Genomic DNA, 14,844 nt, shown 5'->3' on the forward strand with positions numbered 1-14,844 from the left:
ACGATTGGAACAAAATCGATTTTGATTCACTCGAATAAAGTCATGAACATTATATCCACAGTTTGCAAAAGATTGCATTCCTTATTATATAAATGTATTAGTTCATGAAAAAACCGATTTTATAACATTATCCACTTAGGTATGCAAACGGGTACGCGTACCTAAGTGGTCAGACTAAGTTTGGGTTCGCCAGTACGCAGTGAAGCACCAACACACCAGTATTGGTGCCGTGTCCGCGGCAGACGCGCGTGGGACACCGACACGACACACGTGTATAAATCTATACTCCATTTTAGTAGTTTGGTAACCTACTGTGTCAAGGAAATTAGTATAATAGTTAATTTTTCTACATGTAAGCGAACCTAACGGTATAAAATTGAGTTTTTTTTTCGTGTATTTGTGTGATTAATGTATTTGATATACTATAACACTATGATTTTAGTATATAAAAACTATTTTATTGATATATATATAGACGTGTCCGTGTCCTGATGATGTTAGATTTTTACCGGTCCCTGTGTCCGTGTCGTGTCATGTCCGTGCTTCCCAGCCAGTACGCGAACTTGTACGCATACCTTCCAAACTCAGCAGAAATTCCCGGACCTGAACCTCACACAAGTACACGTACCGGTATGCATATAAGGTTCTCGGACTTTCACAAAACCAACCAGTACGCATACGTGTATGCATACCATGGTTCCCGGACTTGGATTACATACATGCAAGTACGCATACTATGCTTATATCCAATTGTTCTAAACTCTCATTTAAACCATTGAAACATTCTTGGAAGACGACAATAGCTGTCTCACATAAACTATTAGCTTCAAAGCAATTTTCAAGTGATCGAATGATCAATACGAAACATTCCGATTCTACATCAAATGACTGTCTCAACAAATCATGTAAGATGTTACCAGACGATTTTCACATGATCATCTTTTGACTTTCTTCAATAATATAAGATGAACTTGGTTAAAGCAAAAGCTTACCAGCACATATTTCGAGAAATATATACCGAAATATCACATGTGTATAATTGAAGTCTATATAGCTATACGACTTTTGTCTCAATAGAAGATAGAGTAGATAGACTTTTGAGTGATAGATGAGTTTAAGTCTCCACATACCTTTTATTTATGAAGTTCCACAAGATCCCCTTAGTAGTTCTTCGTCTTCAATCGATGAACGTCGTGAAGTCTAATGCTCAACTAAACTTTCTATCCTAATCCGAGACTTAGCTATAAGTAGACTAGAAATCAAGACTTATAGTTTTGGCAACTAAAATTGACAACAAGCTTGAGATAGCAACGGTTGCGAGTTCGACCGAGCAGTGCTCTAACAGTTAGGTTTTAGGACGACTGGTGGAACGAAAAAAGGGCTCTAAAGGATAAGTATCCCAGACTTTACAGAAGCAGCAGACAAAAACATGAAACAATGGCAAATATGAAAGCCAGCTCTTGGAATTTATATTTCTCCAGAGACCTTAATGCAGTCGAGCGTATTGACTTGTTGTAGATCAAGTATGATATAAGGAATGTGAATTTGGTGCAGGGTGAGGAGGATGGTATTGACGGATTATACTCAGCTAAAGCTTTATACATCAAACTAACTGAAACAGATGCTGATTGGGATTATGAAAGTGTAGTGACTAGCAGGTTTGCCCCTCTCAAGGTTTTGTTTCTCTTATGGGCTGCAATGCATGATTCAGTTCCCAGGAGATGTATGCTACAACACAGAGGAGTGGTAGTGAGCTCTAATTTATGTCTTTTCTGTGACAGTCAGGTGAAATCTCTTGACCACCTTTTCTTACATTGCAGCTTGGAGAAATCTTTATGGACTTTTTCACTAGTTCTCTTCAGGTGAAGTGGGTGATAAATGCTAGTTTAAATAGTTGTTCACAGAACTAGAGAATATACATGGTTACAAAGAAAATTAAGATGGTATGACATTTGTTACCATTCGCCATGGTATGGCATCTGTTACCAATCACAATCTGCTGGAAATTATAGCTAGAGAGAAATAGCAGGATACACAGAGGCACACCTAAATCCAAAGATGCTTTGGTTTATGCTATTCAGATGGACATATACCTTTGGAGTTCAAACACCGGTATCTTTAGGAGTTACTCCACGAATCAAATTTTTTTCCAATGAGAAAACATAATGGCTATGAGTTAGGTTTCTTTTGACGTTCCATATCAGCTTAGGAGTCTTTTAACTCCTCCTTTCTTTCTTGTATATATACTAGAAATAACTCGTGCCGTAACGGCACGACATGAGGTTAACAGAAAGTTCTAATAAATATCTAGAGATAGCTTGTGTCATAACGACACTGCTTTAATATGATATCTGACTGGTGTAATTTTTATTTTTTTCCGGACTTTAAATTAAAGCGTGTTCAGTTTTCTATTTTGTTTTAAACGAAAATAATGTCTATAAGTACATTGTAAAATTATTCATATACATTATCCAAAAACGAACACAAAATCATTTAAGTAATGGTGTGTATGCATATCTCACTTATGAGTTATGATTCTTATGAATAAAAATAAACAAATAAATCTCATTTCCCATTAGATTCATCATGCGACCACTAAATTCAATTAATGCATGTATGATATATTATGATTTCATTTAATGTTTCTTTGAATATCTTGAGTTAAGAGGTGATGCAATAATTAAAGATAAATAAATTTTAATTCATAATGGGAGGGGTTACAGAAACGTCGGATGCCTTTTGCTAGGATGAGACTGGGACGGTCGGATGAAATGTTTGTCTCTCGAAATGTTATCCGACCGTCCAAACTCGAAAACCTATTTTGTTTTGTATTATAGATGGCTTATAATTATTTTCTTTTTAATATATATCCTTTATTCCTCGAAAAAATAAATAAAACGGACACCTAGCTCAGCTGGTCATCCTCGTTCGTTTCAGGAGGTCCCAGGTTCGAGTCCCCAATGACATAATATTGCAGAAATTAACATGTAAGGTAGAGTTAGTTTGCCCCCTTGTGACACAATCTCCAGTGAAGTCGTCCCAAAGCACTCGCTAAATGTGCTATAATGATACTAAAGCTAATTTCCGTGCTGTAATTGTAAAGATGCTCCTTAAAGTGAATCATTTTGTTATTTTCTTAACCAAAACCAATAAATTAACAGATATACATACAGACGAATTCTTCAATCTATGTACTCTCACAACTATGACACACTCCCAAAGCGCACAAGTAGCTTTCACATGATTTTAAATCAGTTTTCATCCCAATTATACCCATTACGCTTCAACATCTGAACTTGTCGGGAAATCTAGACCTTGAAGTGCAGGACTGTTCTCTAAATCTTCCTTTGCATACATTGGGAAGAACCATAAAATCTTTTTCTTGCCAAAAACCTTCACGTTTAGAAAACAAGAAGTTATACAAAGAAGATGTGAAATTTGGGAAACACCAAACCCTTGACATGGTTATTTTATTAATAGCATCATCTATACAACTATTGGATAGTTAAATTCAACGGTTGCGATCTTCTGTCAACATCTGAGTCACAAGACCCTAACCAACGTATACATATCCAATATAGATAGAGGGTCACCAGACCCTAACCAAAGTATACATATCCAATATATAGATAAAGAATAGAACGTTTATGTTCTTACCTGCTCGAAATTCTTTTTGCAGCCCAAGTCATATTTCCACCTTACTGCTCTCTTCTTCTCATATACCTTAATTTATTTATTTTCCAAATATTTACATAAGAGAATCAGTTACGCTATAAGTGGTACATACGAAGTAAAATAACGCTTTTTTTGATCTAAGTGAAGGCAATAAATCACTATGACAGTTTAAAATCCTGCCTGAACCAATTGTGTATCTGTTAGTTGAAAATCAAGGCCTTGACAACCAACAGTATTTTTCTTTCTGCATCCAACCTCTCTAACTCATGGGCATTACAAGAAATATTGGGAGCCAACAAAAACGAATATGGTTTTCAGCTGAAGTAAATGGGAGGGAGAGGGGGATATCCATTGTTTGCAAACATAAAATAAAACTCTACACAACCATGGTTCCCTTTCACATTAGGATACATACCTCAATTGTAGTTGTATTGCTCAACAAAAGGGATGTATGCATAATGACGAAACATAGAAGGCTCAATGCGAAGGCTAAATTAATAACTGCATCAGAAACGGATCAATATCAGAATCATGACTCACCAATGGTGCAGCTTCCAAGTACACGTTCAGTAGTTAGTTCAGTCGCTAGACACAATTGAAATCTGACTGATGATAAATGAAGAATATAAAGAGGAAGGATGATAAGTAGTAGATTTGTTTTACCAAAAGCCACGATGGTGACAGCAAGGTTTCCTTGTGGGCCAGAGTGATTCCTGGCGTCTTTGAAGAATTTAATAAAATTTGGCAGCAACACAACAGTGTCCAATACCGTCTCCAGAAATGTATATAGCTAATCAACCAAGAAAAGTTACCCAGATGAATAAAATACGGGTGTGTCTTCTTCTTCTTTTCCTATTTTCTCTCTTGTAGAGCCAAAATTTCGTTTTAATATATAACAACAAGAAGAACGCAATCATTCATTTTAATGATATTCCTGCTTTCTGCTTTTTAAAATGGACCTAATTCTCAAATTAATTGTTTCCCCGAGAATAAAATTGTAGCCGGGCTTACCAAGAAAAGAACGAAAAATTTGTAGTTTTGTGCTCCAACACAATTGACAACCCATATGCAATGGTGATCCATTTTAAGTACGCATCTTTGACCTAAATGCCAAAAAGATCACCTTGAGTCAGAAATACACCAATTTAAGCTATGTTATGCTTGATTCCACATTCATATTTCCCAGGATATTCATGAACCAGAATCTGAGGAACTTAAACCCCTTGGTGTGCATTCATAAATCCCTCCATGAAAATCTCCCGAACGTGCTCAGGCACGCGTGTGGGTGGGTGTGTATCAAGCAAATGATCGGGACCTCAAGGGCATGGGTCAGCTTAATTTAAATGGATTCGAAAAAATCATGTTTCTTACGGGAAACAAGTTTTCTGAGACTCACGGAAGGCTTAGCAGTACAGCACACCAGCCGAAAGTAATCCCAGGAAATCATGTTACCCACTCCAAATGCCGGAGTTCAAAGACAAAACTAATGAAATATTAAATTAGTTTGAAGAGGACATTTTCTACTCCTTAAAGATAAGAAAAGAGTCCACGGTTCTTTTCTACTTTATATTTCATCAAAGGTCCGAAAAAAGTAAAGAATTTAAACATGCACCAAAAGTGAAAATGGGACAGATAAATAAACCAGAGACAATGTCCTTACACTAAACCATAGTGACAGCTGCTCCGGAAGCAAAACGAAACTTTAACTAAGCATTGTATGACATGTGGATATTTACCATGAAAAACGTAGACGTAACACGCAATGAAGGTTTCAGTCAAAATAGGATTTTGACAATTGTCTCCTTCCACAAGAAGGGGCAGAAGAAGCAACTGAATCCATTTTCAGAAGTTGAATATGACTGTCCTACTCCTATGCCACAAGTGAACTAATAGTCTAATAAAATGTTTTATTAGCTTGTAATAGTCTAATAAATGACACATCAAGGAATTTTTTTTGCAAGAACAATATTAAAATTTTGTAAAAGGGAATGCTAACTTACAAACGGAGCAATGATGACAACGAGGAGGTTTGCTACTTTGGCAGCGAGCACAGTAACCTGCAGTGGGTCTTCCTTCTGTCCTTCCAGAGGGAGACCATGTAGAATCCCTAGTTTCGGGACTAGCATACTCAGGTAATGTTAAAGAATTGCTGGCTTCCAAATTCTCCTCATTTGATACAGGTCTCCAATTCTCAGGAACAAAACCGGGATCTCGAACGACTACCATAACATAGCTCCATGTCAACATTATAAGCTGCACGGTAGAAGCAAAATATAAGGAACATTACTATTTTGTCTCTCACTAGAAATACATGATAATCCATGAAAATTTGTGGAACTTTCTTGGACATGTGAGTTCAGGGAGTGGGGCGCTAACTAGAATGCACAACATGTTTAACTTTGAAAATAGAACATATCCAAACTCCCTAAAGTCTAGAATTTTCATAGTTTATCCCGGTTAACAAAATTTAAGTACTTGGCAGCAACCTAGTTTTGTCTATGTTTTCACTATGGATGTGGAATTAGAATTAGAATGAGAATACCAATTTAAAGTATCGCTAATAGTCACTATTGGAAATTGAAGATACCCACGAACCTGAGTTCCAAACTCGTTATCCCTAGCAAGAACCTATAGCTATATGCATATTCATGAATTAGTCAACCAAAACTAAGTTGTATGACCTATTTAAACCGAATCTTAATCATGAAAAGAAAGAAAGAAATGAACAAAAATTTTTTTAGATGAACTTATTACCAGTACGTGAAACACTGCAATAATGGCGAAAGGGAGAAGAGATTGTAAACCTCCATGAAGTAACTGAGGACCCCAGGTAACAATCACGACAGCGTAGTAAGAAACTGAAATTATTGCTAAAACCAGTAGAATCATTAAGTAACCTAAACTTTTAAGACCAGAACAGAATTTAAACATATTCAATTCCATCCCAAAATTACTACATCCTCCTCGATCGATCAACACAGCTCCAGTAGAAGAAGATCTTCTATTTCTTCCGGGGAATAAACTTTTTAAGATTTCTGACGCCAGATTTAACCAATCCGAAATTGATCAGGACCTGTAAAAGAAAAAAAAAAAAAATAGAGTTGGGTTTTTTTATATGGTTACTCAGAACTTCACCAATTCCGGTTCTGAGCAGTCAGTCGACTTTTATTCTAAGCAAAATATACAGGACACAAAGACAGCGGATGTGTACTGTGGAGTCTAGAGTCTAGACGACTCTGGAGCGAGGTTTGAAAAACGGCCGCAAAAAACCAACGCTGCTAATGGGGGGACCGAATCCAGCGGGAGTGCACCAGTGGTTATTCTCAATCTATTCCCATGATAAGGGTTATCCTATGTGTATGTGTAGTTTACCTAAGTACCCTCATGATAAAAGATCAAGAAAAAAACCCAAAAAATCAATACTGTTTCTTTATCCGCCCTCTTCGTTCTCCTCACCGAGGAAAAAATGTAACCAGCTGTGAAATCAATTCCCAACCATCTTCCTTCTTGTATCTCGAACATGAACACCCATCATCATGGCCTCGAAAATACCTTTGAATATCATCATCATATAAACCAAATTAGAAAACTAATTTTCGTCAATACCCTATTTCTAACCCTAGCTAATCGAAAAACTAGTTAAGAAAAATATATACCGGTTGTCACATCATCATCAGCTGCTTCTTCGGTTACCACCTGCACCACCGCCTTCATCTTACACAACTTTTGATGTTAGGTAATCAAATTTAATTGGTTTTCTGTTTCAGGAGCTTTTGGCTGAATATGTACATAAATTTTTGAGCATGTTCAAAAAATTGATGCCGAATTTCAAGTCATCATCTGGAAACTGTAGCCTAGGTAGGCTAATTAGTGAAGTTGTTAGTAATTCTATGTTTACTAACAAACCACTTTTTGCATCAACTGATTTCGTTATGCTAAATGTGATGTAATTATTGTGCTTAATTTGCAATTTGGAGGTTGTTGAATCCTGATGGATTTGGTGAGTGAGAAATCATATGGAATTTCACATATAGGTCTGGTTCATAACAATTAACTCTCCGTTCTCAGAGATTTTTATTGGCTGGTAGGTTTATTTGCTTGCTAGAATATTCAGAAATTAGAGTCTTTATTAATCTTGGACAATACAATCCAAATTGGTTGTTTCTATGAATGGGATAACATGGTGTATTTCATCAATAATTTTTCCAAAGATGCTTCTTCCTGAACATCCATAACATCAAATTATAGTGATTAGTTAAGTAAGCATATGAAGTTTGTCCACATTTGGAGAAAGAAAATCCCTGCTTGACATGCTTATTTAGAGAAAGTAAGTCCCATCCCATGTGGGCATGAGATGTGTCTGAAATGCCATCAGATGCAATTACTTGTATTTGTTTTTGCTTATCGTTATTTTTTTCATGCTTGGTATTCTTAAAATGGGTTTGATGCAATTTGTTATGATACTATTTTACAGAGATACAACTAGGAAAGCAGTTATGCTTTTGGATGCATTTTGTTATCTTCTTTGATTGGACAATGTCAAAAATAAACTACGATAGATACAGATATCATCATCGGAAGTTGCACTTCTGATAGTGGATTAGTAGTAGGACAAACTCGGACAGAAGGAATTTATGTTGTTTTTGTCTTTGTGCACATAACTTGGCAATCGTCGTGGGGATTAGATACTTCTTATACAATATTTAGGTACTTTGTTTTACTAGCTGTTTGTCTGTCTCAAAGATTACTGAATTTCGGGTCACATATATAAAGATATTTTCTAGTGTCACTATCCCCTCTAACCGAGAGTGTCACGTATACATGTAATCATTTGTATCTCTGCTTTATCATAGTAATCCATGTAATTTATATATCTTTCAATATGTGTATGAACATCTATATTTTCCAAGGGTCGTCCACTCGTCTATTGATGGTAACTAACTTTTGTTGATGACAGGGAGGTTCATGTCATTTATAAAGAACCAGCACTCTCTATAAAGAGTTCATGTCATTTATAAAGAACAAACACTCTCTGTAATGAAGATCGAAAGATATAGTTTGAGTGGAGAATGTGATATGATAATTCATTGTTATCTGGTAGCAGATCGGCATGTTAAGGCCATCCACAGGTTTAAGGGAATATGGCTAGGGCTTGTTGCAGGACAAATCTCATGCTTATAATGAAACTGATGTCGATTTGAATTGCATTGTAAACTCTTGAACTGATGTCCTCTCATCCCATAATACTATTTTTCTTCTTTTGAATAAAATGTTGGTATTATTTATGTGATCCACTGGTCCTTTTTATCGTACCCAACTTATTTATGTGGTCCACCATCCAAGATACCAGAGTTATTCATGTGGTCCAGAAGTCAAGGTACCCGACTTATTCATATGGCTCCTCAGTTAAAGGCTACCCGAGTTATGTGGTCCGTCAGCAAGGCTACCCGAGTTATTTTGTGTAGCCTATAAGTAAAGGTAGCCGAGTTATTTTGTGCAGTCTATCAGTAAAGGTAACCGAGTTATTTTGTGCAGTCTACCATTATAAATCATGATATCCCTGTGCAATTAGACTTGCAGTTTCAAACACAACGCAGTAGCAAAATAGTTTATATATATTACATGTACATCGATCATCATGTTTCTTTTATAAAAGTGTGATTCTATGTCACTACGTACCGCCGTACTTCATAATTACAACAAAAAAAATGGATCATTGTGTTGATGTTAGCTTCTATGTATGTTACTGATCCAAGTTACCCAAGAAAACAAAACAAAAACCCCGTACTTCTAGCTATTTACTGATGCTGGCTTCTTACTCCCAATGTATTGCTTAATCATCAACTACATTTATTGGAACCGAGTCTGAGACCAGGTTCGGAACTAGCTTTTGGAGACCAGAAAGATACTTCAACTGGGCAATTCTAAGCTCATACTTACGGAGCCACTCCTCAGACCATTCGTTTTTTGCTTCCTCCCAGTAGCTAAGGTCGGGTTCTGGGGGAAGGGACAATTCCCACTCAACTTCATACTGATAAAGTGATTACCCTCAACGAAACCCATGACTATGCTCTTGTTTTTAGTTTTATTTGACATTTTTACAGTAGCAGGAGCAAAGGTATAACTTACGTCCTTCCCGATGTAGTGCACCACAACAAAAATGTGTCGGCTATAATAAAACCACAATCAGGCATAAGCATCCAGTTACCTGAAATGGCTGTCGTATTACGAGGAAGTGTAATTCGACAAACCAATGCTTCATATCAACCCCACATACTTCTGTACACTGCTTCGTTTCTTTCCATGTATTTTACCATTTTCTCCCTGACATACTGTGGCCCTGTAATATTAAGTCTCTTGGCTAGGCTTCCCAAATTTAATTGTTTCTCCACGACCTCAAATCCGTAATTTCCAAACCTAGCAACATCGTAAGTGGAAGTAATGAATGGAATCATGTGAACTGGCACATACCGAAAGTACTTATAATCTACAAAATTACCATCTTGCGAGAGATCATCTGTTGCCGTTGTTCTTCGATGGCTTTGTATAACTGTGGATGAAACTTCATCTGCACTTCCGATAGTCCTGACCAGACCTACAGCTGATGTTGGCGTTGGCTGACTATGTACGCTTCGTGGAAAAACTTTAGTCCCACTTTTGAGTTTCCCAATTGTTCCACTCTTATTTTCTTTATCTTCTTCCTCATAATCTGTGTCCACTAGTTCATGCTTGGATATAAGTCTTTTGTTGTCGTTCCACCTTGACTTTGTGCTTGTTCCACCTTTTGTTTTCACCTTCTTAAAACTGGGTTCTAAATCAACAGTAGCACCAGGGCGAGCAATTACACTCATGTCACTTTCAATCATTTCCTTTACGTGTGGTGTAGCCTGCAACCACTTTTGTTCATTATCACCTAATATTCATGAAACATTCTCTCCTCCCGAACTTTATTGACGGACTTTAATGACAATTGCCTCCAAAAGGTATCAATAGCGGTGACGAACTTTTGTTTCTTTCTTTTTTCCTTCTCGAGCTCAGTTTGCTGGATTCGCTCTTGAGGGCTAAGCTCTGGAACTATCTCATCTTGCTCATCTTGCTCATCACCCTTGTTCTTGCTGTTGTTGTTCTTCTTCTTCTTAGGGGGGTTTATGATGGGTTTGCAATATGCCATCATATCCTTGTTAATATGCCAAGTACAAAGCAAGTGTGTTGAAAATGGGAACACCCTCTTCACAGCTTTGATCATGGCTTGGCTGCAATCTGTTAGAAACAAAGTTGGCACATTATCATACAAGTAAATCTCTTTGAGACGCTCGAATGCCCAAACAAAATTATCTTCTCTTTCAAATTGCATGAAACATGGTGCAACTGTAAACGGAGCTTTGGTCGATGTATGGCTAACCACATTTAGCAACGGCATGTCATATAGATTTGTCTTGTATGTGTTGTCGAGTATAACAAAGTTGTGAAAAGTGTTGGCTAAACTTGCAAACTTGGGATGTGCGAAAAACAGATCTGTAATTTCTTTGTTAATGTTGGTTCTCGATCGGAATATGTAGTGATTTTCTGCACACAAATGCTTAAACTCTTGAACTGATGTCCTCCCATCCCCTGATATTCTCTTACTTTTTAGAATCGCATTGTAAATAGTCTTGATATGACAAACTATTCCAGGGAATTCTCGTTGCATAGTCGTAAGGATCGTTGCAGGTTTTGCACCATCGCCGTAGAGCTGTACAACCCTTTGATACTCTTCTTCACTCAATGACGAAGTCACATGTCCCACTAGAGATTCCGGGGGATCGTGGCTATGCCGCCCATTTCTGACAGTTACACGCCATTTTGAATCATCCCCACACAGAACACTTAACTTCAATGGACAATTTATTTTCTTCGTTCCTGTGTCTTTTTTCCTCTTCTTGCCTATGGACTTCTCAACTTCTTTCTTCGACTTGTGACTTTTGTAAACACCACACCTCTCGCATCCCAGTTCAAACCTACAACCCTTTCCATTGGTCCAAACATTCCTTTTCCTACACACACCACTTGGAGTAACAATAATACAATTGTTGTTTTTACCCATTTCGACGCACCAATCCCTTGCTTCATGTTTGCTATCAAAGGCCTGCAATTTTTATCGAGGAATTAATGTTAGAGTGATTGCAAAGTGCCTACTTATAATAAAGAAAACTATTAAAATCCCTACTCGACATACCATGTTTGTTCTGTAGAGGTGTGAGGTGTCCGGATATTGTTCTGAAATGGGTCCAAAGTGATCAACAGGAACGATCTACAAAAAGACCAGTTAGAGAAGAAGAGTCTTGTTGCAGTGGGAATTTTCTTTGAATCAATGCTTCAAACACTATGTACGCAAAACTAAAACAGATACATGTTAAATCCATGAATGAATTTGTATCTAAACAAACATCATCACAACATTAGTGGAAATTTACCACTCTAACAAGATAAATAAACCTTGTAATAGGAGGAACATCAATAATATTTCTACTGCATTATAAAAAAAGAAAGAAAAAAAACAAAAATATACTTTGATTTCATTAAAGACACAATCTAATACTAAACACCAACTTACTTGTGTGTTTGATTGATCATTTATTGTAAAATCGCCTTTCTGATCATTAACAAACACAGGAACAGTAAGATATGACTCAATCACTCCTCCTCCTTCGAATGAAGTATTAAAATCAATTTCATCAAGATTAAAGCTTTCAACACTCGTACTATCCGAAAACATGGTATCATCTTCGGCCTCAAAAGTAACCATTACCTGTTCTTGTAATTTTCAGAAAAACTTCTTTTATGAGTGAAATCAATACTTCCTTGTTGATTTTTGATTTAGGGCACATTTGGGGAAGTAACTTATAATCAATGTAACGAGGCAAGGGTATAAAGGTGATTAAGATTATAAGCTATAAGGGGTGACTTCATTGATTCCGTGCAACTATGTCTTACTCGTCTGACTCGGGGGATGTGGTACACTCCCGCTGGATTCGGTCCCCCATTAGCAGCGTTGCAAAAAACGGTCATAACCATCTAGCACCGTGAAGGTCACCGACTCACCTTTATCATTCTTTATATAAAGTCGATATCTTTTCTATATACTCGTATTATACTTACTACGAGTATAGGACCGAAAATGCTATTTGACCAGCCGTTTAATAACGGCTGATCTGAACATGGCAGGCGAAGTGGTGGAAAGGGATGATTTTTCTTTTGCCATGTCATTAGAAAGAGGTCCAGAAAGAAAATCAGAAAAAAGTGAAATTAATGTTTCATCTTCATCTTTTGTGCCCGTTCATCTTGTTCCATCTTCATTAATAATCTTTCAGAACTTATATCGTACTTCAGATTTCACGCCCACAAAATCGAAGTTCACTAAAACTACGATCAAACTAATTCCTATCATTTTATTCCACGGTGATGATTTTTTACCTAAAAAATTCAAATTTGACATGGAAAATAATGATAATTTTTTGGTAACCCCTAATCTATTCTTTCAATTTCAGTCAACAAAACTGAATAAGTCTCGATCCACATGTATAATTGCAATTCTGAAACTTAACTGCATAAATCATGGTGTGTGTTTTTTCTTTTGTTTTTTTGAAGAGCTTATGGATAGCACTGACCAATTGGTTAACTTTAGAAATAGGAAAGAAAATTTAATGGAGTTTTTAATCTTCGAAGAAAAAGTAGTATCTTTGATTGATAATGATGAACTGAAATTTCAAATTGTGTTATATGTCTTCAATAGATATATCTATCGAGTTGAGATCTGGCTTTTTAATTTTATCAAGAATATAACTAAAATTAAGGCAATGAAAGTGAAGATCTAACCCATTGATTCGAGGGAAGAGTGACGAAAAGCCAAAATATTCTTTTTTTTGATGAGATGGTTGGGAGAGTAAGCACTCCAGTCTGCCACATCAGGTGACATGTGGGATCAGCTGGTATTCAACTGTTACCTAGCTGTTCACCTAGCACGATTGAGGACACCCCTTAGGCGTTGTAGATAAACAGTGGTTTGACGCTACAAATTTTAAATTTCCGGAATTGCCCTCGTATCATGCCCATATAAATAATGTGTTATAAATAAAAGCGAGGATATAATGGTAATTTAAGTATTCAAAATTAAACAGATGAAAACAATAGATCCCAGTGCCCATGGGTTCCATTTCCAGGTTGCACATGCGCGTGTACGTGCCAAACAATCTAGTATTATATAAATCCAACTACCCTTACTGTAGCAAGGTAAAGTTGAAGATTTTTGGACCATTTTACTCTTAACTTTATAACATGAAAACAAAAGTGAAAATATTATTTGAGGACTTAATGGTAATCTACAGAATCTGAAAATCATTATTCCCATTTTGCCCTAATTTTCATATATGCAATAAGAAAAATCAAAGTTCATTGTAGGGGCACGAAGGTAACTTGAACGCAATTAAATGTTCGGATACGATATTCATTTATCCAACCCATTGACCTGTATATGCTCTGAAATTTCGGCACACATTCATAGAGTTGTAATTGGAAGCAGAGATTGCACGGATGCACCCATTGCTTCTTCTCATAGATCAAGATCTTGAGAAACAAAATCAAATGCAAAGAAACTTTGTACTCTGTCCAGCTATCCTACAACAAATTAGTAGCACTAAAAAATGATCAAAATAACCATGCTAGCAAAACCCATATCTAAGCGTCTTCTTCTCTGTAACAGTGGAGTATGTGAGAACTTAAGAAATTTAAAACTTCTCAGTTCTAAACTTCTAAATCTAATGTTGGACGGTTGATCAAAAATGCATCGTGCTGAACATAGTAACTTGAGACAAAAAGAATGGAAGTGGTGGTGACAAAGTATGAATGAAAGAGAAGTAGTTGTTGGAATGGTGGTGCAGGTGCAACAATGGCACTCGGAGGGAAGAGAAGATACAAGGGGTTAGTTTTAGGTTTCTATTTGGGAGAAACCCAAGTAACTTTTTAAAGTCCTTCAACATGTGAATCAGAGGCGTCCTAAAACTTACACATGTTTACACCCCTATACATGTTATTAAGGTAGAGTGTTACGTATCTTACAGTATTCCTTGGACCGTGGACGTCCTAAAATTAACTCCACCGTATATTTATTTATTTTTGCAAGCGCATAGCGTG

The 14,844-nt window shown here is 36.7% G+C and overlaps 2 protein-coding genes and 1 long non-coding RNA gene across 5 annotated transcripts; 1 reads left to right on the forward strand and 2 right to left on the reverse strand.

Moving 5' to 3' along the window:
• Window positions 1–3,092: 3,092 nt before the first annotated feature.
• Window positions 3,093–7,113, reverse strand: LOC113301566 (probable protein S-acyltransferase 12). Of its 3 annotated transcripts, none has more exons than XM_026550342.1 (8): window positions 7,099–7,113; window positions 6,430–6,748; window positions 5,676–5,928; window positions 4,687–4,778; window positions 4,339–4,465; window positions 4,091–4,176; window positions 3,658–3,723; window positions 3,093–3,393 (listed from the first exon to the last, which is right to left on the reverse strand). In XM_026550342.1, exons 2-8 carry the CDS (start codon window positions 6,616–6,618, stop codon window positions 3,277–3,279), a joined length of 930 nt encoding a protein of 309 aa, XP_026406127.1. In that variant the 5' UTR covers window positions 6,619–6,748; window positions 7,099–7,113; the 3' UTR covers window positions 3,093–3,276. The 3 variants fall into 3 exon arrangements, with proteins under 3 accessions (XP_026406127.1, XP_026406126.1, XP_026406125.1); XM_026550341.1 differs by lacking the exon at window positions 7,099–7,113 and adding an exon at window positions 6,887–7,008; XM_026550340.1 differs by lacking the exon at window positions 7,099–7,113 and having other exon boundaries at window positions 6,430–6,940.
• Window positions 7,084–8,969, forward strand: LOC113301567. Its single transcript, XR_003336378.1, has 2 exons — window positions 7,084–7,411; window positions 8,633–8,969. It is a non-coding gene; the product is annotated as an uncharacterized LOC113301567 (long non-coding RNA).
• A 301-nt stretch (window positions 8,970–9,270) lies between these two features.
• Window positions 9,271–12,523, reverse strand: LOC113301568 (protein FAR1-RELATED SEQUENCE 5-like). The gene is made up of 3 exons (XM_026550343.1): window positions 12,269–12,523; window positions 11,891–11,965; window positions 9,271–11,800 (listed from the first exon to the last, which is right to left on the reverse strand). Exons 1-3 carry the CDS (start codon window positions 12,458–12,460, stop codon window positions 10,589–10,591), a joined length of 1,479 nt encoding a protein of 492 aa, XP_026406128.1. The 5' UTR covers window positions 12,461–12,523; the 3' UTR covers window positions 9,271–10,588.
• Window positions 12,524–14,844: the final 2,321 nt, after the last annotated feature.

This window comes from Papaver somniferum, chromosome 8 (assembly GCF_003573695.1).
Source record: "Papaver somniferum cultivar HN1 chromosome 8, ASM357369v1, whole genome shotgun sequence".
Lineage (NCBI taxonomy): Eukaryota > Viridiplantae > Streptophyta > Magnoliopsida > Ranunculales > Papaveraceae > Papaver > Papaver somniferum.

What these genes read in the sequence shown, in the direction of transcription:
- LOC113301566 (XM_026550342.1), bottom strand. Translation starts at nt 6,618, where the DNA reads ATGGAATTGAATATGTTTAAATTCTGTTCTGGTCTTAAAAGTTTAGGT. An exon ending in AATTTTTCGTTCTTTTCTTG is followed by an intron (nt 4,466 to 4,686) that starts GTAAGCCCGGCT and finishes TTGGTTGATTAG; the next exon opens with CTATATACATTTCTGGAGAC. An exon ending in TGTCACCATCGTGGCTTTTG is followed by an intron (nt 4,177 to 4,338) that starts GTAAAACAAATC and finishes TTTCTGATGCAG; the next exon opens with TTATTAATTTAGCCTTCGCA.
- LOC113301568 (XM_026550343.1), bottom strand. Translation starts at nt 12,460, where the DNA reads ATGGTTACTTTTGAGGCCGAAGATGATACCATGTTTTCGGATAGTACG. An exon ending in ATGATCAATCAAACACACAA is followed by an intron (nt 11,966 to 12,268) that starts GTAAGTTGGTGT and finishes GTCTTTTTGTAG; the next exon opens with ATCGTTCCTGTTGATCACTT. An exon ending in ACCTCTACAGAACAAACATG is followed by an intron (nt 11,801 to 11,890) that starts GTATGTCGAGTA and finishes TAAAAATTGCAG; the next exon opens with GCCTTTGATAGCAAACATGA.